The 23,341-nt window shown below is 64.2% G+C and overlaps 2 protein-coding genes across 3 annotated transcripts; one reads left to right on the top strand and one right to left on the bottom strand.

Annotated features, from left to right (window-relative positions):
- Nucleotides 1–1,317: 1,317 nt before the first annotated feature.
- ECSIT (ECSIT signaling integrator) lies at nt 1,318–7,972 on the bottom strand. 2 transcript variants are annotated; one of them, XM_075902350.1, is made up of 8 exons: nt 7,868–7,972; nt 6,849–7,079; nt 5,891–6,293; nt 4,782–5,005; nt 4,332–4,389; nt 3,508–3,656; nt 2,719–2,821; nt 1,318–1,872 (listed from the first exon to the last, which is right to left on the bottom strand). In XM_075902350.1, exons 2-8 carry the CDS (start codon nt 6,963–6,965, stop codon nt 1,652–1,654), a joined length of 1,275 nt encoding a protein of 424 aa, XP_075758465.1. In that variant the 5' UTR covers nt 6,966–7,079; nt 7,868–7,972; the 3' UTR covers nt 1,318–1,651. The 2 variants fall into 2 exon arrangements, with proteins under 2 accessions (XP_075758465.1, XP_075758466.1); XM_075902351.1 differs by lacking the exon at nt 7,868–7,972 and adding an exon at nt 7,168–7,288.
- Nucleotides 7,973–9,894: 1,922 nt separating this feature from the next.
- Nucleotides 9,895–22,942, top strand: LOC106732138 (TLC domain-containing protein 4-like). Its single transcript, XM_075902352.1, has 7 exons — nt 9,895–10,050; nt 15,631–15,801; nt 16,433–16,522; nt 17,054–17,112; nt 17,605–17,699; nt 19,592–19,665; nt 20,145–22,942. Exons 2-7 carry the CDS (start codon nt 15,647–15,649, stop codon nt 20,449–20,451), a joined length of 780 nt encoding a protein of 259 aa, XP_075758467.1. The 5' UTR covers nt 9,895–10,050; nt 15,631–15,646; the 3' UTR covers nt 20,452–22,942.
- The last annotated feature ends 399 nt before the right edge of the window (nt 22,943–23,341 follow it).

Raw genomic sequence — 23,341 nt, forward strand, 5'->3', positions numbered from 1 at the left:
CATCAAGGGCTGTCCACCTCCTTCCCATACTGCGTTGCCTAGTGCATTAGTCTGGGAGCTGACCTTGTCCGTGAATACAGAGGCAAAGAAAGCATTGAGTACTTCAGCTTTCCCCACATCATCTGGCACTAGGTTACCTCCCTCATCGAGTAGGGGACCCACACCCTCTGATCATCCTCTTATTGCTAACATGCCTGTAGAAACCTTTGTTACCCATCACATCCCTTGCCAGCTGCAATTCTAATTGCACTTTCACCTTCCTGATAACTCCCCTGCATTCTCCAGCAATATATTTATACTCCTCCCTAGTCTTCTGTCCAAGTTTCCATTTCTTGTAAGCTTCCTTTTTGTGTTTAAGCTCACCAAGGATTTCCCCGGTAAGCTAATCTGGTCGCCTACCATATTTGCTCTTCTTGCTGCACATCGGGCTGGTTTCTTCCTGTGCCTTTAATAAAGCTTCTTTAAAATACTGCCAGCTCTCCTGGACTCCTTTCCCCTTCATGTTAGCATCCCTGGGAATCCTGCCCATCGGGTCTCTGAGGGAGTCAAAATCTGCTTTTCTGACGTCCAGGGTGTGTATTTTGCTACGCTCCTTTCTTCCTTTGGGCAGGATCCTGAAATCTACCACCTCGTGATCACTGCTTCCCAGGTGGTCACCCACCTCTACTTCCCTTATTAGCTCCTCCTTGTTTGTGAGCAGCAGGTCAAGCTGTGCATGGCCCCTGGTCGGTTCCTTCCGCACTTGTACCAAGAAGTTATCCCCAACATTCTCCAAAAACCTCCTGGATTGTCCGTGCACTGCTGCATTGGTCTCTCAACAGATGTCAGGGGGATTAAAGTCCCCCATGAGAGCCAGGGCCTGCGATCTGGAAGCATCTCTCAGTTGTCTGAAGAAAGCCTCCTCTACCATGGCCACTCCACCCACCATGCTCCCACACACAGCAGGGACCAGCCTGCACCGAGCCCCTCCACCGATGAGGCTCCCAGCCCCAGGTGAAGGCAACCCAGCCCCAACCTCCCTCTACCAGCAGCAGAGCACTCCCCATCCCCTTAGCGGGAGCAGCTCAGGGTCTCCCTCATTGCCCTGAAAGTCCTGCTTCAGGGCAGCCCCTGCCTCGTTCTCAGAACAGCTCCAACAGAAGGCATGGGGTGGGGGGAGGCTCTGCCAGGCCCCCAGTGACTTCCTCCCCTTGCACAAAGCTCGGTTTGTAATGTTTCCATGGAGCAGGCGTAGGTTGAAGGAGCAGCCGGACGGGGCTCCCCCCTCCCGCTTTGGAACGTGTTCAGGGGTTTTTAATAACATCTCAGCTCCGCCCAAACAGGGAAATAGTTTAATAGGAGTTAGGGTTAGAACTCAGGGGCTCTGCGCTCCCACTGCCACGATCAGAGACCACACGCAGAACAACGACCAGTTCCAAGCATCCTCAGCTGATGCTGCTCCCCCAGCTCGGGCGGCGGCTAAGCCCAGCCATCCAATGCTCAGCGCAGTACTTCATGCTAGAGCCAAGGAAGCACGGGAGGGAGGCGGACTCTACTACACGTGGCTCAGACCGACGGCAAGGACAGATCCGTTCCGAAGCCACGGGAGCGGCAGAGTCCCCGCCCCCGCAGTTCCACCGTCCCCAAGGAAGTCGGCGAAATGGAGCCAGGCTCAACACTCTTGCTGTGCGCGCCGACTCTGGGGGATCTCCTCCTCACCGGGCTCCGAGTCAGAGGCCGCCAGCAGCTCCCGGGGCCCCGGCGCGAGGTGGAACACAACGGGCGTCTGGCTCAGAATAGGATTGTTCTGCTGCAGGCCCAAAATCCACTTGGCCAAAGTGGCCTGATCTCCTGCCCCAGCCATGCACATGGCAAAGATGGGGCCTTCCTCCGCTGCAGGGAACAGGACAGAGAACCGAAGCAGTGTCAATAGGAACAAACCCCACAGTACAACGCAGCAGAGTCCAGGAGTCAGAGCAGGGTGACTGGAAATCAGGACTCCAGGTCCTAACCTCACTTCTGCCCCTTCCTCCACAAGAAAACGGTGTCAAGCCACCATACAATAAGCCTCTGCCCTCCAGGGGGAGGGGCCTGTCTATTAAGGACTGCAGGTACCTGGTGCGAAGCCCATGCACACGGGAACTGTTTTTTCACCCAGTGTGGAAAATGCAGCCACCTCTGGGGCAGAACACCACAGCTGCAACACATCTGTCTAGAACAGAAGGGACCATCGTATCCCACTGCAGAGGAGTTCAGGTAGGGAAGAAAAGTACTGATATATGTAACCTGAACGCTTGCTTGCTTGCGGGATGACATACAGAGACGAGAGGGGGAAGATGATCGCTTCTGTTATCCTGAGCTTGGTCTAAACTGTGCCAGGGGCTAATTACTGCAGCGGTTACAGACGTGTCTCAGCAGCTCTAGGTTACGAGTGGGACTTTATTGGGCAGCTGATCTGGGCTGAATTTGAATTGGCCAAATACACCAAAATCTGACCAAGCATTGAAAGCTTACACCCAAGGGGCATGGCTTGGCGTTCAGAAGCAGTAAGCTGAGGGCAAAGGAGCAGGGAGATACCAGTTAGCTTAAGGGACAGTCTCCCAAGGGAGGGATCCATTTCTGGGGCCTGTTTCTCTTTCCTTGCCTGCTGCCCTGGCTCTCCCGTTGCTCGACTGTCCCAGTAGATTTGATTTGCTCTAAGTGCACATCTACCCCCGCGGCTGCCCCCGCACCAGTTACCTTCATCCACGTCAAATTCTTCATCATCCCAGGGGCCCCGATCTAGATCCAGATCCAGGTGCATGGGGTAGTAGAAGTTCCTCTCGGAGTCGAGCATCTCTCCCTAAGGAGGAAGGGGGAAAGATTTCTATGGGGGAATTAACGCTCCCTACCCCCTCTAACCTACCCAATGGGTACCCAGCACCTCTGAGCCACGTGCACCTCTCTGCCCTCCTTGGGCAAGACAAGGCTGCTCCTTCAGGCACTCAGCCACTAGCCAGGCTAGGAACAAGCTGAGACCCGGCAAGCTCAGTGCGCACGGGCCAATCAACGGCCATCGGGTGGTGGGGATTATAGGGCTCCCCGCAGTAGGGTGGAATGGAAAAGGCCTCGTATTCAGGTCTCTGATTCCCCTGATTCTGCCAGCCCCCCCCACATCCCATTCTCCACACCCCCTTAGCCAGCCTCCCCCCACAAGACGTTTTGTCCTTCTCCAATTGGGATGTGAATGGGCCAGCCCCATGGGAGGCCTGCTGTGGACAGGGGCTATCGGTAGCGGGCCCAGGTGCCCCACAGGCAGGGGACCGCCCCCGCCAGGACGCCCTCACTCGCCCCCCACCCTCCCCCAATCAGCTTAAACAACATGTTTCACCAATTTGACGGGATTTTTCATCCCCAGTCTCCAAACCAGCACTCGCTCTGTGGAATTTGCAATCCAGGGAAACTGCCTGGAAATACCGGCCCCCCCAGAGCCCCCCCGCTGGCAGCACACTGCTGACTGCCTTGCAGGGAGGCGAGGCCGTTCGTTACCTTTTCTCCAGGAGGTAACAGCTCTCCCCGGAGCACGTAGTAATAAACACACGTCTTCTTCAGCCACAAGGGGAAGGGGCCCTCCACAAACACGGGCCTGTCGGGATTGTGGTGAGCCAGGAGCTCCTGCTGATCGGGGCTCTGGATTCCTAGAGGGAGGGGAAGTCACACACCAAACTGGGGAACGCCGGCACCCAGCTGCCAGGCTGCGACGCCTGCCTAGGACCTGGGGGTCTGCTCAACGCACCGGACACCCCAGCTGCAAGGCAGGGATGCGATGCTCTGCGTGTCAGCGTCTCTAAGGACGCTGGGCTCCTCGGAGCCAGGGCAGGGTTGTTACTTAGAGAGGGAGGAAGGGGAAGCTATGAAGAGGAGCGCTCGGGCAGCCACCTAGGAGGGATTCAGAGGCCCCCCCAGCTGATGAACAGAGCACCCGCAGCTGGCAGCCTGTGTTTCCATGGGTGGTGCACGCCTGCACATGCCTTGGTGCACACATTTATTCTGCACATGGATGGGAAAAATTAGAGGGAACATTACTAGGGATGTGATTGGCCACATGGTTCCACCAGTAACCGATCACATGGGATTTTACAACCCTAAACATTACACAAGAGACCTCCCCATTCCCCCCCTCCCCCCTCCCGTTCTCTGGGTCTGGCTAGGGTGGCCCAGGGCTTAGCCCCAGCTCACAGCTGGTAGGACAGGGTGCTGTTCAGTCCTGGCTAAGGTCCCAAAGGCGACAGACACAGGAGATAGAGGTTCTTCCCTCCCCAGTCATCCAGTACCGGCCAGCCAGAGGCAAGTGTGGCTGCAGCATCCCGTACCTACAATGTGCGGCTGGGTGATTTCTTTTCCGGAATCCAAAATGTCAGTCAGAGGCATCTGTGGGAATGAAGGTATAAACAGCATCCTTCACGTATATCGGATCCCCACCGCACTCCCCAGTTCAGGACAGCCCTGCAGGCTAGAACCCAGGAGGCCCAGCCCCCATGGCCCGGCTGGGGGTGGAAGAATACACTCCATGGGGCAGAGAACAGGCTGGGGGTGTTCCCTGCATCTGGCCTGTGCTGGCTGGATGCAGGCAGAGAAAGGGGTCGCTCCAGCTGACCAGAGCTAGCTTTGCTTCCAGCTCTTTCCGGGACTCCGCCTCTACGCGGCAGGAGGCCCTGGCATATCGAAGCTCACCCCACCGTGCTCCGCCCCCCAGCGTGCAGGGTCAGTGGCTCCCATGGCTACCGGCAGCGCCCTACAGCCGAGCTCCTGTCATTCGTTACCTGATAGACCGTGACCTTGGCACTCAAGTCTGCGGCGATCCTCTGCAGGCTGATCCTCGCCAGGTCGATGGGCTCTTGGGGGAGGGGCACCGGGACCGGGTAGGGGTTGACGTGCTTAAATTTCGGGAACCAGTACATGAGCCGCTGGTACTTGCGGACGGGGTGGCTCTTCGCGCCAAAGATCTGGAGCAGCAGGAACTTCGTCTGGTTGTCGGGCATGATGCCTGCGTACGTTGGGAGGGAGACGAGGTGGAGATGGCACATTCACCCGCCCTCGCCACGGAGTAGGGATGCACACGGGCGACCCTCTCTCCCCTCCGTGCAAGGCTGCTGACGCCAAACCCGCGAGGGCTCAGGAGCTGGGAGTCAGCAGGTTCGCATCCGGCAGGGGGAGAGAGGAGGGCTGCTGGCAGGCTGGGAGCCAGCAGCCACCTTCCTCTCCCCTCCCCAGGCTGCCAATTCCCAGCCCAAATAGACCTGGGGGGAGCAACTGGGGGCAGATCCATGGGGCCCGGGGGGGAGGCCAGGGGGGCAGATCCATGGGGGAGCTGTGCCTTGCAGGGGGGAGTGATACAGGGGGTTCTGTAGGGATGGTGTCCCAGGGGGTGAGTGGGGGAACCAGATCCATGGGGTGGTCTGTGCCCCAGGAGGTGGACAGATCCATGTAGGGGGAGCCGGGGTGTGTGTCCCAGGAGCGGGTGTTGGGAGCAGCTGTTGGTTCAGGGAATAGAACCCTGGAAGGCTGACCCTCCCCCCCCCACACACACACACACACACACTAACCACTAGATCGTGCTCCCTCCCGGGGGTTGCTGGGTTGCCTGGGGGGAAGGAGAGGGGGGGCAGGAGAGACAGTGCTGTGGGGAGTGGGGAAGCCTCCCTCGTGGCCCCACCCCCTTTCCCCAAAATTGCCAACAGCCCCCACCCCCGGTTAACCAGTCAACTAAACAAGTGGGATTTTACCTCCCAGCCATAGAGGGACAAACATGCCCCGTGCCGACTCGTGGAGACAGCGGTAGAGCCAGTGAATGTGCCGTCTCCATCGCTCACCCGCCTCTGACTCCCAGCCCAGCCCAGTCGCCCACACTGCTGCCCATCCCCATCCCTACCATAGTTCTCCATTTGCTCCAAGACGTGGATCCCACATTCCTGCTGCCTCGGGTAGTGGTTGAACATCCGCTGGATAAAATTGCGGGGCACAAACACTTCCTTGGGGAACACGTCCAGGATCTTGTTGTAGACGTCGAGCTCCCGCTCCACCCCAAACTGCGGCATCTTCTGGAGGGCCGCGTAGATGAACTCGATGTGACCTCGCCGCCGGACGTCCCTCTGGCAGAAGAGTTCCACCGCGCGCGTGAAGGCGGCTTTGTTCCGCTCCCCCTTGCAAGCCCGATCAAACAGCTCCTCCAAGGGCACCAGGGAGCCGTCACGGGACTCTCCATCTTTCTCCTGGTCCCCCTTGACTGCGGGGGTGAACTTGGAATGGCTCCGCACAGGCACCGGCCAGAAGCGCTAGCAGAGAAGCGGAGGCAAACAAGGCCTGTAGCAGCTGTCGTTTTACCTGGGGCTTAGAGTCCTCTGGCTGGGGTCAGGCCTGAGATCGGCACCACGCTGGCTGCAGCACCGTCCCCTTGGCTCTCGGGCGCTGGATCCTGGGTTCCAGGCCGGCTGCAGCGACCGGTACCACTCGCCGGCTGCTTAGCAGCCCATGTACAGTGACCCTGGCTTCTCCTGTCCACTGCACCGATCCATGGTGATGTCACTTGTATGGACAGGTACCGCTGCCCCCCCTTCTCTGCTTCCCGCTTCCCCCTCCCGCCCCCTACCTCATTTTCGCTCCCCCAGCTGCAGTGGGCGCTCAGCCCTTCCCACGATCATTTCCCGCCAGCCTCTGGGCAGCAAGGTTGGGGCAACCCAACAACAAGGGGGCAGAGAGGTTTACAAAGCTGCCCGAGGCGTCCGCCTGAGCCAGATTGCTTTGGACTGGCAGCTGCTCAGGGCAGCGCCCATGCAGAACGCGTCTCCCCCGGCGCCCAGCACCCTGGCCTGCCGAGGGACGCCTGGTACCTGGGCACAGCTGCTTCCCTGCAGCCGCAGGAGATCCAGCCCCGGAGCGAGCTGCCGCAGGACACCTGGTCTGGCAGAGAGCTCCCGGGCCAGGAGCAGCTTCCGCACACAGTTCATGGTGGGGTGTTTGTCCCACTGACACGGGGCAGGGGCCAGCTAGGGTGGGGCCACCGCTGCAGCTGGGAGAGTCAGTGTCATGGGGAAGGGGCAGCCATGCTGGGCGGCCAGGGTCTGCTTGACACAGAGAGAGGTGATGTAGAGATTGAAGCAGCGCAAAGGGTCAGGAAATCGGGGGGGGGGGGGGGGGGGGGACTAACACCTGTTCAGGCTGTCCCCACTCATGGCCACCATAGGAGTCCACACACGCCGCTTCTGTCTCCCTCCCCTCCCCCCTTACCTAGCTTCCCATTTATCCCCCGTGGGGAGACCACCCATCCCCCCAACATCCCCATCCCTGCCCACGTTTACTGCCCAGGTGCCCCCCAGCACCACACAGGCATGTCCCAGCCCCTGAACCCTCCTCCCCACCCCACACATCCCCCCACGCCCGGGCCATGCCCCCAGCCCCTGAACCCTCCTCCCCGCCCCACACATCCCCCCATGCCCGGGCCATGCCCCCAGCCCCTGAACCCTCCTCCCCACCCCACACATCCCCCCATGCCCGGGCCATGCCCCCAGCCCCTGAACCCTCCTCCCCACCCCACACATCCCCCCATGCCCGGGCCATGCCCCCCGCCCCCCCAAACCTCCTCCCCGCCCCACACATCCCCCCACGCCCGGGCCATGCCCCCCGCCCCCCCAAACCTCCCCCCCACCCCACACATCCCCCCACGCCCGGGCCATGCCCCCCGCCCCCCCCAAACCTCCCCCCCGCCCCACACATCCCCCCACGCCCGGGCCATGCCCCCCGCCCCCCCCAAACCTCCCCCCCGCCCCACACATCCCCCCACGCCCGGGCCATGCCCCCCCCCGCTTGGTTCCCGTCCACGCGCGCCCCGTGTCCGACCCGGGCTCCTCACCGCGCCGCCGTCTCCGCGGCCCCCTCCAATCCCTGCCGGGTCAGGGGGCGGGGCCAAGCACACGTGGCGCTTCTAAACCCCGCCCCCTCCCAGGCTCCTCCCCCGTCCGATCAGCCACGCCCCGGGCTGGGATAGAGTCATGCACGTGGGTCCTACTCCCCCACCGCAGGGAGCCCGGACCCCTGGGTCCCCTCACTCCCAGCGGCGGGGGGAGCCCGGCCTCCGGCCTCCTGCTCCCGGCTCCCCCGCGGAGAGGAAACGCCATTTGCTTGTTCCCATCACACTAGACGGCGGGGCCACCAAGTGAAGTGAATGGGCAGCAGGTTGAAAACAAACCAAAGGAAGTTTTTCTTCACTCAGCGCACAGTCAACCTGTGGAACTCCTCGCCTGAGGACGTGAAGGCCAGGACTTTACCAGGGCTCACAATAGAGATGGGTAGGGGTGGTGTCCCTAGCCTCTGTTTGTCTGGAAATGGGTGACAGCGGAGGGGGATAATTCCCTGGTGTGATCCCTCCCTCTGGGGCACCTGGGATCCACACTGTGGGCAGACAGGACACTGGGCTCTGACCCAGTGTGACTGTTCTTATGCTGTGTTTAAACGTTGGTTTCCCAGGCTGGGGTGAGGATGAATCCGAGCCTGGGAGCTGCCTAGCCAGGGCCATTCAGCCTCAGATGTGCCTGGACTGGCAGGTTCCCTGAGTCACTCAGGTAGGGCCAGGTGCAAATCCTCTCTCCCCACCCCACTCCACCCCACCTCACCCTCCAGGCATCTCTCATCCAGACTCTGGGGGAGGGAGACCGACCTGCAGGGAGGTTTGACAGAACCCACAGCCAGGCACAAGACTCTGTTATTATTTAAGTTCCTTCACCTCCATCCCCCAGATCAGGCCCCATTGTGTCAGGTGCTGTATAGACAGTCCCTGCCCCCACAGTGATGATCACTGTGAAGTCCGATCATTTCACAGATGGGCAAACTGAGGCACAGACATTACTCAGGGATTCTATAGCAGAGCCCGGAACTGAGGTCAGTTCAGGATGCGGCCCTGCCTTTGCCCCCCCCCACCCCTCCGACCCTGGATTCCCCTCCCCCACAGAAGGGACAGGGGCAGGGTTTGGAGACTGCTGAGGAGGCCTCCAACTCCAGCTTCATTAACAACACAGAGGACCATCATGTTCCTGCTTGATTTCCCCCCCAGTCCTGTTCTCTCCTTCGGGGCTGCTTGGCTCCATCCTCCCTCCCTCCCCCAAGCTGAGGCCCCTGTTGCTGTGCTAAACACCTGCCCTGCCCCTGCCCAGAGCTGGCTGCATCTCAGCACTGGGTATCTCTGCACGAACAGCCGCTGGGTCCCACCCCCTGGGTGACTGTACCTCTGGGCTGCATGAGCGATCCCAGGATAAAGACTCCACCCCAGAAGGAGCTGGATTGTGCAATCCCTTTGTGCAGGGCTTTGTAAGGCCTCCATCAGCGAGGGACTACGGGGACGCTGCCTGGGCAACCGAGGGAAGCAGCGGCTCCCTCTTTAAAGCACTGCACGCGCATGGCCCGGAGATGTGTGTATTGTCCCCATTGTGCAGATGGAGAAACTGGGGCACAAGGAGGGGCTGGGGCCTGTTTGTGGTCGCACGAGGGGGCAGTGTGAGAATGGAAACCCAGGCGGTGCTGGCCCTAACCACTAGACCCCATGCCCCTCTCAGCGCCAAGAATAGACCCAGAAGTTTGCCTCACAACCACCTGCTTTAACCACAGAGCAGCTGCGAGTTCAGGGGACAGCCCCGGGGTCCCCCCATCCTGGAGCTAGACCCCAGGCACCCTGGTCCTTAGCCCCACCCCCACCCCTCTCGGTGTCTGGCTCCCAGCCCCCCCTCATCTAACTGCTACACCCCACTGCCCTCCCCAGACAGTGCGAGCCCGCGGGGAGCGGACCCGCCCCTCACCTTCGAACCTGCCACCTGGCCGGCTCCCGCGGCGGGGGCGTGGCTAGCCCCAGAAGGGGCGTGTCCTGGGCCGGGATTGGTGGAGGCGGGGGGCGCTGGCCAGCCCCTCTGTCGGAGCCAGCAGCTGGGCGTGGGGCGGCTCTGGGCTGGGATGTGGCAGCTCCGCGGAACCGCCGCCTGGGTGGCCGCGGGTGCTCCGGGGTTCCGAGCAGCCGGCGCCCCTCGGCCGGGGGCAGCAGCGTCCCGGGTGAGTGGATCGTGCGAGCCTGGGGGTGGAGATCCCTGGGCGGGCTGTGACTTGGGGGGGACACGGAGCCGGGGGGGCTGTGACCTGGGGGAAGCAATTCGGGGCAGATCCATGGGGCCCGTGCCCGGGGGGGCAAGTGGGGGAGAGTCCGAGGGGGGCAGATCCATGGGGGAGCTGTGACTTGAGGGGGACACGGAGCCGGGGGGGCTGTGACCTGGGGGAAGCATTTCGGGGCAGATCCATGGGGCCCGTGCCCGGGGGGGCAAGTGGGGGAGAGTCCGAGGGGGGCAGATCCATGGGGAAGCTGTGTCTTGCGGGGGGGGGGGGGGGAGTGATTGACGGGTTCAATAGGAGCAGTGCCCCAGGGCGTGAGTGGAGGAACCAGATCCTTGGGGTGGTCTGTGCCCCAGGAGGTGGAGTTGGGGGGGGCAGATCCATGTAGAGGGAGCCAGGGGGGTGGGGGCTGTGCCCCAGGAGTGGGGGCTGGGAGCAGCTGTTGGTTCAGGGAATAGAACCCTGGAAAGCTGACCCCCTCACAACACTAACCACTAGATCCTGCTCCCTTCAGGGGTTGCTGGCTTGCCTGGGGGGAAGGAGATGGGGGCAGGACTGGCCCCACCCCCTTTCCCCAAAATTGTCATGCTGCATTGGGGAGACTGGGGCAAGACCCCATGAAATCAGGGCTCCTTTCCCATGGGGCTGCAGCATGCGCCCGGCAGACCCCACGGCGGCAGGGGGCTGCACCCGGCTGGCTGTTGAGCCCAGGCAGGGTTGGGCTGGGACAGCGGCTGCGAGTTTTGCCACTTTGTCAGTTGCCCACTTTGCTTCCTGGCCTGCCCAAATGCCAATCATTAACCCGGCGGCGGGGCGGGGCGGGCGCAGCGAGGAGAAGGTGGCAGGAGCTGGATTATTTAAGCCACATGCTCCACAGCGCTGGGGGTTTGAAACCTTGAATGGCTGAATGGGAGCATCTCCCCCACCCCCGCCTGTGCCCCGGGGCCACCCCGAAATCCCTTCCCTGCGCCCTGTGGTGCCCTCCTGTAACCCGCACTCCCACCCCCGGAGCTGGGATAGGGCCCTGGCGTCCGGCCCCCCGCTTAGGCCGATCGTGGCATTAGCCTATTTCCCCTCCCCCATTCATTCCAGATTTTGAAGTCAGCCACGTGACAGCCTGTGTGAGCCCCCCCCCCCCCCAGCCTAGCGTGAACCCAGAGATCTGGTGCTGGCAGCTGCACCCCGCAGGGCCTGGCCCAAGGGGCAGCAGCCTTTGTGACCCTGCTGTCCTGCAGCACCCTGGCCTGGCTCCGGCCCACAGCCGCTTTGTTCTCCAGCCTTGGCCGCTTGGCCTTGGCAGCGCAAGCAGGGGGCAATTTAACTGGAGAGCCTGTTCCTGTCGCCTCGCCCAGCCACGCGGTGCCTGCCCGCAGGCGCCTCGGTGGAGAAGGGACCTGCCCCAGCCCCTGCCCACCGAAGCGGGACCTGGAAAACCCAGCGCCCCCCACCCAGTGCTCTGCAAAACCTCAGGTAGCCACAGCCCCCTCCTAGCCTCCACTGCAGCACCGCCACTGGCTGGGCACCCCACCAATGCAACTGTTCCTCGCCGACTGGGCCATAGGCAGTCAGGCCTAGGGGTTGGAGCCACAGATCAGTGGCAGGCTCAGGCCTGGAGCAGGGATAATGGCAGCATCGGGGAGGGCTGCTGGGCTCAGAGCATGGCCCAGGATGCCAGGCGCTGACCATTTATTAGGTGCATTAGGGGCACTGGCAGGGCTGGGGGCAGGGCCAGGGCCAGGACCACCAGCACAGAACAAAGATGCCGTTCCTGCCCCAAAGACCTTCCAGGCCAGCCAATGCTGAGCCTAACCCCCAACCCCCAACCCTTCTCCCTCCCCTACCCCTAATGCTTAACCCCCAACCCCCAACCCTAACCCTTCCCTCTCCCCTAACGCCTTACCTCAACCCCTAACCCCCAACCCCTTCCCCCTCCCCTAACCCTAATGCCTTACCCCCAACCCTCTAACCCCCAACCCTTCTCCCTCCCCTACCCCTAATGCCTAACCCCCAACCCCCAAACCTACCCCTAACCCTTCCCTCTCCCCTAACCCTAATGCCTACCCCAGCCCTACCCCTAATCTTTCTCCGTCCCCTAATCCTAATCCCCAACCCTACTCCATCCCCTAACCCTAATGCCTAACCCTTAGCCCTAACCCCCAACCCTACCTACCTCTAGCCGCCAACCCTCAACCCTCCCCCTAGACTCCAACCCTCCCCTAACCCTAATGCCTAACCCCTAGCCCTAACCCACAATGCAACCCCTAACCCCTAGCCCTAACGCAATCCCTAATCCTAACCCTAACCGTTAACCCCTAATCCTCATGCCTAACCCCTAACCCTGACCCTAACCCCTAACTGTACCCAGGACTGCACCTGGCAGTGAACGGAAGCACGTATCGGCGTTGGTGGGATCAGGGCCGCAGTGCTGGACCAGAGGTGGAAGCAGGGAATGCGGGGGGAGGGGACAATGAGATGACGCTGCAGGCCACGCTGGACAGTGGGCTCAGCTCTACGCCATCATGCTCACGTGGTGCCCATCACTGTGGTATCTGGCCTGGTGGAGGAGGGCGGTGGGGTGAGTGAAATCAGGGCTGGGCACATCGGCGGATGAGGCTGGAGGTTTCCACGTTGGTTGTGGGGAACAGAGCAGCCCCCCCGGTGCCCCAGGGCAAGGGACCTTCTGGGCAAGTACACCCAGCAGCTGGCTTTAGACCAGCCCAACCAGAGCCCTTCCCTTCCCTGCCCCCGGGAGCCAGCCCCTTAGCACGGCCTGCCCCAGGTACGCCACTGCCAGGACCACCCCTCCCCTCCCCTCCCCTCCCCTCCCCTCCTCTCCTCTCCGGGCCAGCCGGATCCAGCTTGACTCTGGGAATGCTGGGCCCTGCCCCATCGAGCTGGGGGGCTTCTGACTCCATTGGAACAGCCCCCCCTGTTCCCAGAGCAAAGGGGTAGGAGAGCCGGAGCCTCCCTCTTGCAGTATTGTCTGCCCAGGCCCCCCTGGCCCTGCCGGTGCCCCTCATTCCCTCCTGCCAGCCCCCGCCAGCCTAGCCCTGGGCCCCCCAGCCCTGCCAGTGCCCCTCCCTCCCGCCCTGCAGCCCCTGCCAACCCGGCCCTGGGCCCCCAGCCCTGCCAGTGCCCCTCACTTCCACCCTGCAGCCCCCGCCAGCCCAGCCCTGCCCCCAGCCCTGCCAGTGCCCCTCCCTCCCGCCCTGCAGCCCCTGCCAGCCCGGCCCTGCCCCCAGCCCTGCCAGTGCCCCTCCCTCCCGCCCTGCAGCCCCCGCCAGCCAAGCCCTGCCAGTGCCCCTCACTCCCATCCCGCAGCCCCTGCCAGCCCAGCCCTGCCGGTGCCCCTCACTCCCATCCCGCAGCCCCTGCCAGCCCGGCCCTGCCCCCAGCCCTGCCGGTGCCCCTCACTCCCATCCCGCAGCCCCTGCCAGCCCGGCCCTGCCCCCAGCCCTGCCGGTGCCCCTCACTCCCATCCCGCAGCCCCTGCTTACTGATGTTAAATTGCATTTAATCAACTAATTGACTCGTCAGTGGAATTCCTTCTTATCAGCCAGGACTGGTCACTTACATCCCTCCCCGTGGGCCCAGCCCCAGGCACCCCCAACCGTGCTGGTGCCCAGAGACAGATTATGGTTTTCTGGGGCCCTGGCGGCCCCCCCCCCCCCCGCCCCTCTGCTGGGTGCAGAGGAGCAAGGCCGGACTGTGATCACTCATTTTTCTAAGGCTCCCAATTGTCTGAGGCCCCTGGGCATGGACCCCAGGGGGCCGGGGGCTAATTGGACACAGCCTGTGCCCCTCAGCGCCAGGCCGCAACCCCCTCCTGCCATGTCAGGAGTCAGGGGGACAGTGACAAGAGCCACCAAGCTTCCCAGCCTCTTGGGTTTGTGCTCTCTTGGCTGGCTGGGAGAGGTCCCCTGCCCCAAACCTCTGCCACCCCGGGGTCACCTTCCTGAATCCCCTCCCCCGCCCTGCAGGGTCACCTGACCCTGGAATCCAGGGCTCCAGCAGGACACAACCTGAGCAAATATTGAATGAAGGGCAGAGGTTAGTTTACAGGAGCTCATTATGAAAATCCCTAATTGCCCTCAGCAGGGCTCCTCTGGGCAGGGATCCCTGCCAGGGCCCCGGGCCTCTGACAGGCTCTCCCCTTTGGCACACAGACAGAAATTACCCCCTCCCCTCCCAGAGCTGGGGAGAGAACCCAGGTGGCCTGCCCCTGCTCTGACCACTAGGCCCTGCTCCCCTTCCAGAGCTGGGGAGAGAACCCAGGTGGCCTGCCCCTGCTCTGACCACTAGGGCCCGCTCCCCTCCCAGAGCTGGGGAGAGAACCCAGGCGGCCTGCCCCTGCTCTGACCACTAGGCCCCGCTTCCCTCCCAGAGCTGGGAAGAGAATCCAGGCAGCCTGCCCCTGCTCTGACCACTAGGCCGCGCTCCCCTTCCAGAGCTGGGAAGAGAACCCAGGCGGCCTGCCCCTGCTCTGACCACTAGGCCCCGCTCCCCTCCCAGAGCTGGGGAGAGAACCCAGGCGGCCTGCCCCTGCTCTGACCACTAGGCCACGCTCCCCTTCCAGAGCTGGGAAGAGAACCCAGGCGGCCTGCCCCTGCTCTGACCACTAGGCCGCGCTCCCCTCCCAGAGCTGGGGAGAGAACCCAGGAGGCCTGCCCCTGCTCTGACCACTAGGCCCCGCTCCCCTTCCAGAGCTGGGGAAAGAACCCAGGCGGCCTGCCCCTGCTCTGACCACTAGGCCGCGCTCCCCTCCCAGAGCTGGGGAGAGAACCCAGCACCCCCCCCCCACTGCTCCCACCCTCCCATACCATTCAATAATGCTCCCTTCCTTTTGGCAGGTCCTCAGCAGCATGCTCTGGGAGGGGAAGGGGGTCTAGTGGTTAGAGCAGGGGGGGCTGGGAGACTGGATTCCTGGGCTCTCTCCCCACTCTCTGCTCCATGGTGGCACTGCAGGGATGGATCCAGACCGGTTCGCGGGGCATTGGGAATGGCCAGCTGGCACCGCCCCAGGGGGCCTGTCTGCCCCCATCCCTCCCCGTGGGGCCAGCTCCCCATCTCGGCTCCAGAGAGCAGGACACATGCACGGGGGGTGGGGCACTGTTGGTACTGCCCCTCCCCCTGGCCTTGGCATGCTGTGCGTGTGCTGCCAATTCCCTTGGCAGCAGGGCTGGGGGCAGCTTGGGCAGCAGCCACTGAGTGCCAGCAAAATGGGGGGAGGATAAACAATTGGGTGGTACCAAGATCCTGGGGGGGGGGGCAGGGCTGGGCGCTGCTGCATTGCGGGGGGAGGGGGGACTAGAGAGAATTAAATTCCCATCTTCTCCCTTCCGTGACACAGACTGATGGCCCTGGGGGGGAGCACTGCCTCTTGCTGGATGGAAGGGAGCATCTCTGCTGTGTGTCATATGCCCTGCAGTGCTTTCTGCCACTGGCGATTCTCCCACACAGGGGTGAGGGCTGGTGCTCCCTGAACAGGAAGTCCCAGATCTGAACCCTGGGGGCCCCACTTTGCAGGTGCCACGGGGCAGCCATGGAGGAGTCCACGCGCCTGGGGTACTGCATTGTGGCCGGCAGCTTTGTGTCCTTCCAGTTCTTCTTCTCAGCCGTCAGCCCCCAGCTCTCGCTGGCGCTCAGCCCCCACTACGGCAGACTGCCCTCCGGCAAGAAGCAGGAGTGGAACTCCAGGTAGCCCGGTGCTTGGGGCCAGGGAGAGCAGGAGGGAACTCGGGAGTCCTGGTGCTCTGCCCCCTGCTCTACCCACTAGGCCCCAGCCCCATCCAGAGCCATCCCGGCTAAGCTGGTCACACATCCCCGGTGGGCTTAGCCTGAGAACATCCTGAGCCCCAGGCATCCGGGCTGAAAGGAGCCGTTGTTTGAGTGCCCGGCAAGATGGGGGAGAAGGGGAGGGGTGTGTGATCCGTGGGGTCACATGGGGGACAGAGATGTGTGTGAGCCATGGGAGCTGAGGTGTGTGTGATCCGTAGGGGGCCCTGGGGGCTGAGGTGTGTGTGATCTATAGGGGGCCATGGGGTGTGTGTGATCCGTAGGGGGCCCTGGGGGCTGAGGTGTGTGTGATCTATAGGGGGAGGTGTGTGTGATCTATAGGGGGCCATGAGGTGTGTGTGATCCATAGGGGGGCCCTGGGGGCTGAGGTGTGTGTGTGATCTATAGGGGGCCATGGGGTGTGTGTGATCCGTAGGGGGGCCCTGGGAGCTGAGGTGTGCGTGTGATCTATAGGGGGCCATGGGGTGTGTGAGATCCGTAGGGGGGCCCTGGGGGCTGAGGTGTGCGTGACCCCTTTGCATGTCCCCCCCAGGTGTGTCTCCACTCTCCACGCCCTCATTGTCGGGCTCTTCTGCCTCTACATCCTGTACTTCGATGAAGCCATTAATGCCAACCCCATCTGGTGAGCCCCGCCGGTGCCCCTGGTTCCTCCCGACCGGCAGCCCCCCTCCCCGCCCACTCTGCCAGGACCTCTCAATTCCCCCCCCCCAGCCTCCCCCCATTCTGCCAGGACGCCTCACCCTGACCAGCAGCCCCCTCTATCCCGTCCCTGGGATCCTCTGCTCGGTGTTATGGGCTGGGGGGGGGGGGGGGATTTGCCCTGGTCGCTCTCCCGAGGCTGATTTCCCAGTGGGGGTGTCCCGGGACAGGAGGTCACATGGCAGCAGAGGGGATGAAAGGCTGGTTTGTGCCGGGGAATAATGGCCCCCTTGTTCCCCAGCTGCCCGGAGCCAGAGCCACCCATGCAGCTGGCACTGGGTGGGCACACACTGGGGAGCAGAGCCAGGGGGCTGGCATGGTGCCCAGGGGGGCCGGGCATTGGGGGAGCAAGTGCCCAATGGGGGAGCTGGCCCCGCAATCGCCCCCCTGCCAGATTTCATGCTCGACCCCCCCGTCCCACGCCGGCCCCTCACCCCGACTCCTTCGCTTCCAGGGGAGACCCTTACCTGGTGAAACTCAACGTGGCCATCACCTGCGGCTACCTGCTCTACGGTAAATGCTGGGGCACCCCCTGCCCCCGCCCCCCGCCCGGGGGAGACCCCCAGCCTGGGACCCCAGGCACAAAACTCGCCGGCCCCCAGCTGGGAAACCGTGGCTGCATTCCATTCCGGTGGCTTTCCCCTTTGCCACTGTAAGGAGCCACCAGGTGCCATGGGGGCGGGGGGGAGCTGCCGGGCAGGGCCAGGCTTTGGCGCCAGGGCAGTGGGGCTGGACGCTGGAACCTCACCCAAGGGGGACCCCAGGGAGCAGCAGGGGAAATCCGGGTGCCCAGCCTGGGCGGGGGTCTCCCGGGTGGGGGTCTCCCAGTGATCTACTTCAGGCCTCTTGCGGGGATGCACCTTGGGCTACGGGCCCTGTTCTGAGAGGCGCAGGGGTGGAGCTTGGGGAGGGGAGCTCTCCCCATTGCTCAGTGGGGCACAGTGCCCCCTGCTGGGTGCCCTGGCGCACTGACCGGCCCCTCGGCTTTGTGTGTCTCCCCTCCAGATCTGCTGCTGCTCCTGCGCTACTGGAAGATGTTGGGCGACTCCCTTTTCGTTTGCCACCACCTGGTGGCGCTGTACGCCTACGGCTATGTGCTGGTCAGTGCCAGCCCCCCTTCCCTCCCCTGGCCCAGCCCCCCCCCCCCCCGCTTCCTCTGGGTGCCTCCTCAGGGCTCCAAATTCAGCGTCAGCCCTCCCCCCGTTCATCCCAGCCAGCAACCCCCCCTCCCAAAGCACCAATTCCTGCCCCCTCCCCAGGGCAGGAACGCAGCCGGAAGAGGCGTTAAAGGTACCTGCCCCGGGAGCCAGGCTGGGATTCAGCAGAGGGGACAGGCTGCTGCTGGAGCCGGGACACCGGGGTAGATGGGCCCGTTACCCGGAGGGGATGGTCTCTGGGGGGTTCATGCCCAGAGGGACCCTGACGTCGCCTGGCGCAGACCAGAGAACTGCACCCATGTCCCATAGGAGAGATCAGCCCTGCCAGGGGCAGATGAGGAGGCTGGGAGGGTGGCAGGCTGGCTCAGTGGTTAGGGCCTAACCCAGGACTTAGGAGCCTTGCTCTGTCACAGAGGGCAGTCGTCTAGCCACGCTGTGCCTCAGTTTCTCCATCTGTACAATACCCTCTCAGGAGGCTAAAGACGCTAACCAGGGAGAGGTGCCCAGGTGCGATGGCAGCTGAAATGCACGATGAGGGGTGGGTCTGGGAGACACTTGGGCCCCTCTCACTCACAAGCCCCCAGGTGGCTACCCAGCAAGAAAGGGGGCAAAGAGCAGAGCCTGGGGGGGGGGAAGCTCACAGAGCTGGGGGTCAGGTCACTTCCTTGAGGGCCATGAGAGGGAGCCACCCCCCATCCACACAGGCTTCTTGGCACCTTCCAACTCGGGGGAGAGATGAGCAGCCCTCCTCATGCCCTGCAGCCCAGCCAGAGCCCCCCCCCCCAGCCCCTGCCAGTGCCCCCCACTCCGGCCCCACAGCCCCACCCCCCCAGCCCCGCCAGTGCCCCCCACTCCGGCCCCACAGCCCCACCCCCCCCAGCCCTGCCAGTGCCCCCCACTCCGGCCCCACCGCCCTGCCAGCCCAGCCCCACCCCTCCCAGCCCTGCCAGTGCCCCCCACTCTGGCCCCACAGGCCCTGCCAGCCCCACCCCACCCCCCAGCATCCTCCCCAGCCCTGCCAGCCCTGCCCCACCCCCCAGCCCTGCCAGTGCCCCCCACTCCGGCCCCACAGGCCCTGCCAGCCCCACCCCACCCCCCAGCATCCTCCCCAGCCCTGCCAGTGCCCCTCACTCCTAACCCACAGCCCCTGCCAGCCCAGCCCCGCCCCACCCAGTCCTGCCAGTGCCCCCCACAGCCCTGCCCCCCAACTCTGCAAGTGCCCCCCACAACCCCTGCCAGCCCAGCCCCGCCAGTGTCCCCCACTCCAGCCCCACCGCCCTGCCAGCCCAGCCCCACCCCCCCAGCCCTGCCAGTGCCCCCCACTCCGGCCCCACCGCCCTGCCAGCCCAGCCCCACCCCCCAGCCCTGCCAGTACCCCCCACTCTGGCCACACAGGCCCTGCCAGCCCAGCCCTGGGTGCCCCCCAGCGGGCAGGACTGGGGCGGGATAGAGTCCCGTGGTACGAGGCAGATTTCTTCCCCCGGCTCAGCAGGGCGGGATGGAGCGGGGGAATCGCTCGGGGGGGCTCCTGGTGATCTCAGGCCAGTGCCACCCGCCTGGGCCTTTCGGGATGAATTTCCACAAGCAGCCCCTGGCTCGTGGCTGGCCAGCGGAGCTGCCTTAGGGGCCCCGGGTCTCGGCTGCGGGAGCCAGGGGAGGCGCCCTGGTGCTAACAGCTCCTGCATCACCATTTGTACCAGAGTCGCTGGACGCCCAGTGGGGCTCAGCAGCCCTGTCTCTAGGGTGGTTCCCAAGCAGGCCTGGGGCAGAGGATCGGGGGGGGTCTCCCCGCAAGCGCCGAGGGGCAGGGGACTAACAGCCTGTCTCTCCCCCAGAGCCGAGGGGTGCTGCCCTATTTCGCCAACTTCCGCCTCCTCTCCGAGCTCTCCACCCCCTTTGTCAATCTGCGGTGAGTCGGGGGGGCTCTAAGGTGGGACCCGGATTCGAATTCACCCAAGCTGCGGGGGGGGGGAGGGGCGCTACCCCAGAGGATGCTGGGAGGCAGACGGGGTGGGGAGGGCTGGAGGCATGCCTCCGGGGTAGAGGTCTGCCCCAGGCCCGCCCCCTAGAGCGGTGCTGGCCGGGACAACTGACTGGGAACCCCCTTTTATAACCCTCCCCCCAAAAGCAGCCACTGCCCCCTCCCCTCGAGCAACAAGGGTGATAATGGGATGCCAGGGCCCACCCCAGCACCACGGTGCCTCGGGGGAGCTGCTGCCCCCCTGCCTGCCCCACGAATGGGGCTGGGCATTAACACCCCTTTGACTTGCATGGGCAGACTCAGGAGGCGCCCTTCACTCCTCCGCCTGTGATCATGTGACACCAGCAGCTGGAGGGGGCGGGGCCTGGGACTGTTTGAAGTGACCACGCCCCTTTCTCGTGGCCCAGGTGGTTCTTTGACACCGTGGGGCAGCCCCGCTCCTCCTGGTTCGTCCTGGCCAACGGCCTGGCCATGACTGCGGTCTTCTTCCTGGTGCGCATCGCCGTCATCCCCAGCTACTACGGGCGCGTGCTGGCCTGGCTGGGCACGCCCGAGTACGCCCGCCTGGGGCTGGCCGTGCAGGTGGCCTGGATCGTGCCCAGCCTGGCCCTGGAGGGCCTCAACTTGGTCTGGATGTACAAGATCCTCCGGGGCTTCTACCGGGCCTTCTGGCGGCCCCGGCACCACAGGGCAGCCTGCAGCCACGGCGACTGAGCGGGAGCCGGACGCCCCGGGGCCCGCAGCTCCTGGCAGAGCTGGAAGATCCAGTCTGGTTCCCAGCCACAGAAATGCCTGCTCTGGCATGTGCCCCAGGCCCCCAGACTGGCCTCCACTCAGCCCCAGGGGCATCTGGACTGGCACGTGCCCCCAGGAAGCTCACGCAGCTGGCAGACTGGTACGTGTCCTGGGCCCCCCGGAAATCCATGGGGCATCTGGACTGGCACGTGCCCCCAGGAAGCTCATGCAGCTGGCAGACTGGTACGTGTCCTGGGCCCCCCGGAAATCCATGGGGCATCTGGACTGGCACGTGCCCCCAGGAAGCTCATGCAGCTGGCAGACTGGTACGTGTCCTGGGCCCCCCGGAAATCCATGGGGCATCTGGACTGGCACGTGCCCCCAGGAAGCTCACGCAGCTGGCAGACTGGTACGTGTCCTGGGCCCCCCGGAAATCCATGGGGCATCTGGACTGGCACGTGCCCCCAGGAAGCTCATGCAGCTGGCAGACTGGTACGTGTCCTGGGCCCCCCGGAAATCCATGGGGCATCTGGACTGGCACGTGCCCCCAGGAAGCTCATGCAGCTGGCAGACTGGTACGTGTCCTGGGCCCCCCGGAAATCCATGGGGCATCTGTACTGGCACGTGCCCCCAGGAAGCTCATGCAGCTGGCAGACTGGTACGTGTCCTGGGCCCCCCAGAAATCCATGGGGCATCTGGACTGGCACGTGCCCCCAGGAAGCTCACGCAGCTGGCAGACTGGTACGTGTCCCAGGCCCCCGGAAATCCACTGGGACTGCCACTGCGCATTTGGGATGTCTGGACTGGGGCATGCCCCCGGCTGGGAGCTCAGCAGACCCAGCGGGGGAGGAGGGGCTAGCCGTGCCCCTCCTCAAGGGCTAAGGCCCAGCGAGGAGCATCTATGGGGGCTCCTGCCAGGTGGGGGGACTCACAGGGCAGGCACAGTGCAAGGAGCTAGGCTGGGGCCAGCGGAACAGTTTCCCCAGGTCCTTGCGCCCCCTCTTGCGCCTGTAAAAGGGGGAGCCCCACACTACTGAGCTGGAGAGTTGGGGGTGGACCCCACTTGTGCTGAACCCCCCCAGGGACCAGGGGTACAACGGCTTTGGGGACACCCCTCCCTCTGCCCCAAGTCCCTCCCTCCTGGATGCCTCCTGGCCCAGAGCGTCCCAGGAAGCCCCTGACCCCCTCCCAGGGGAAGGGCCAGGAGCTGCCACCCCCAAGGGGTGGGGCAGAGCCCTGGAGCTGGTCCTGGCAGACGTGTCTCTGCTGCGGGCCAGGGCTGAGCTCCTGGCCTTGCACAAGCTTGTTCCTAACCCCCGGGGCCCCAGCACCAGAGAACGAGGCTGTAGTCCTGGCTCTGCTACAAAGCAAGTCATGGTGCCTCCGTGCCTCAGTTTCCCTGTCTGCCAAAGGGGGACAATGCCCCTTCCTCTGGGCCTTCTCTCTTCAGACCCGGAGCTCTCTGGGGTCAGCCCAGGGGGCCGATCTCAGCATGGGCAGTGCCCAGCCGGCCAAGGGCCCTGATCTCGCGTGGTCCTCTGTCCATTTCCAGCTCCTGCTGCCACTCCCCAGCCGCCTCCCTCGGCTCCTGGACCGGATTGTTCAGTTGCGGGCGCAGCCTCTCAGACTCCTTCCCAGCTGCGAGTGGGGTGACCGACATTCCTGCCCTAGCCCCCTCCCGCACTAACTTATTAAAAGCCCAGCCTGGCCCCGCCCTCCGCCCATGTTTGCCTCCAGGAGAGGGGCAGGACCCTCAGCGGGGGTGTCGGCCGCTGGGCTGCGACTCAGGATAGCGCTGGCTGGCTGGGTGACTCTGCACAAGTCACTGCCCAGGCTGTGCCTCAGTTTCCCATCCTGCCCCTTCTTTAGACAGTGAGCTTGCTGGGGAAAGCCCCGTGTTTCATTCTGGGTCTGGGCAGCCCCCCCGCACAAGGGGGGGGAGGGCTGATGTCTCGGCCAGGATCTAGGCAGCTCTCAGCACAAGGGGGGGGAGGAAGGCTGATAGCTCGGCAGCCCCCCCCCCAGCACAAGAGGGCCCCCATCCTGGTTCAGGACGGGTCAGTGGGCCATTTGCACCGGCTCAGATCTGGCCAGGAAGTTACCCCAGAATCTCTCCCCTCTCGCCTTCCAACCCCCCAGGTTCCAGCCGTCCGTCGGCCCTTGGTGCCCGCGGGCACCTTGCGCAGGGCTGGCCTGGGGCCTGGCACCTCTCGCAGGCCCCCTGGCTCTCACTGCCAGGCCTGTTGGCCCCTCGGACAGACGCCCCGAGTTCAAACCTGCCCGGCCGGGCCTGGCGCCAGGGGATTGTCCGGCCTGTTCTCTGGAGGCCGAGGTGGGTGCTGGGGAGCTACTGGCCAGCGCCAGCTCGAACCCCAAAGACCTGCCCCCCCCCCAGTATCCTCCGGCTCCTGCTGCCCTTCGGTGGGGGCGCTCGGTGTTTTAAAATAAACCACCCGGGTTAGTTTATCCAGCTGAGCCGTCTGGCAGCCCTTTCTCGGCGGAGGGTGGGGGTGGAGATTCTCGGGGGGGGGGGTCCATTTCGTGGGGGGCAGTTTGTGTGTGAATGGGGGAGGGGTAGTTGCGTATGGACTTCATGGGGGCATGGGGGTGGAAGATCCCGGGGGGGGGTCAGGGCTGTGCACGTCGGGCTGGCATGTGGGTGTTGCAGCTGGGAAATACCCAGGAAGCCTGACTCCCAGCACTCCCCTGCCCTAGCCACTAGGCTCCACTCCCCTCTGAGAGCTGGGGATAGAACCCAGGAGTCCTGGCTCTGAGCCCCTCCCCCCAGTGTAGCCGCTAGACCCCTCCCGCCCCGCTTGTGCTGCACAGACCCAGACGAACGTGGGCTGGGCGAGGTGGGGGGTGGCAG

This window comes from Pelodiscus sinensis, chromosome 19, assembly GCF_049634645.1.
Source record: "Pelodiscus sinensis isolate JC-2024 chromosome 19, ASM4963464v1, whole genome shotgun sequence".
NCBI classification, from domain to species: Eukaryota; Metazoa; Chordata; order Testudines; family Trionychidae; genus Pelodiscus; species Pelodiscus sinensis.

Bases quoted from the DNA above. Each gene is read 5' to 3' on its own strand.
- ECSIT (XM_075902350.1), bottom strand. From the start codon at position 6,965: ATGAACTGTGTGCGGAAGCTGCTCCTGGCCCGGGAGCTCTCTGCCAGA. The intron at 5,006-5,890 runs GTAGGGATGGGG...CAACGTACGCAG, and splicing joins GGAGCAAATGGAGAACTATG to GCATCATGCCCGACAACCAG. The intron at 1,873-2,718 runs GTAACTGGTGCG...TGTTCCCTGCAG, and splicing joins AGAATTTGACGTGGATGAAG to CGGAGGAAGGCCCCATCTTT.
- LOC106732138 (XM_075902352.1), top strand. From the start codon at position 15,647: ATGGAGGAGTCCACGCGCCTGGGGTACTGCATTGTGGCCGGCAGCTTT. The intron at 15,802-16,432 runs GTAGCCCGGTGC...TGTCCCCCCCAG, and splicing joins AAGCAGGAGTGGAACTCCAG to GTGTGTCTCCACTCTCCACG. The intron at 17,113-17,604 runs GTAAATGCTGGG...TCTCCCCTCCAG, and splicing joins CTGCGGCTACCTGCTCTACG to ATCTGCTGCTGCTCCTGCGC.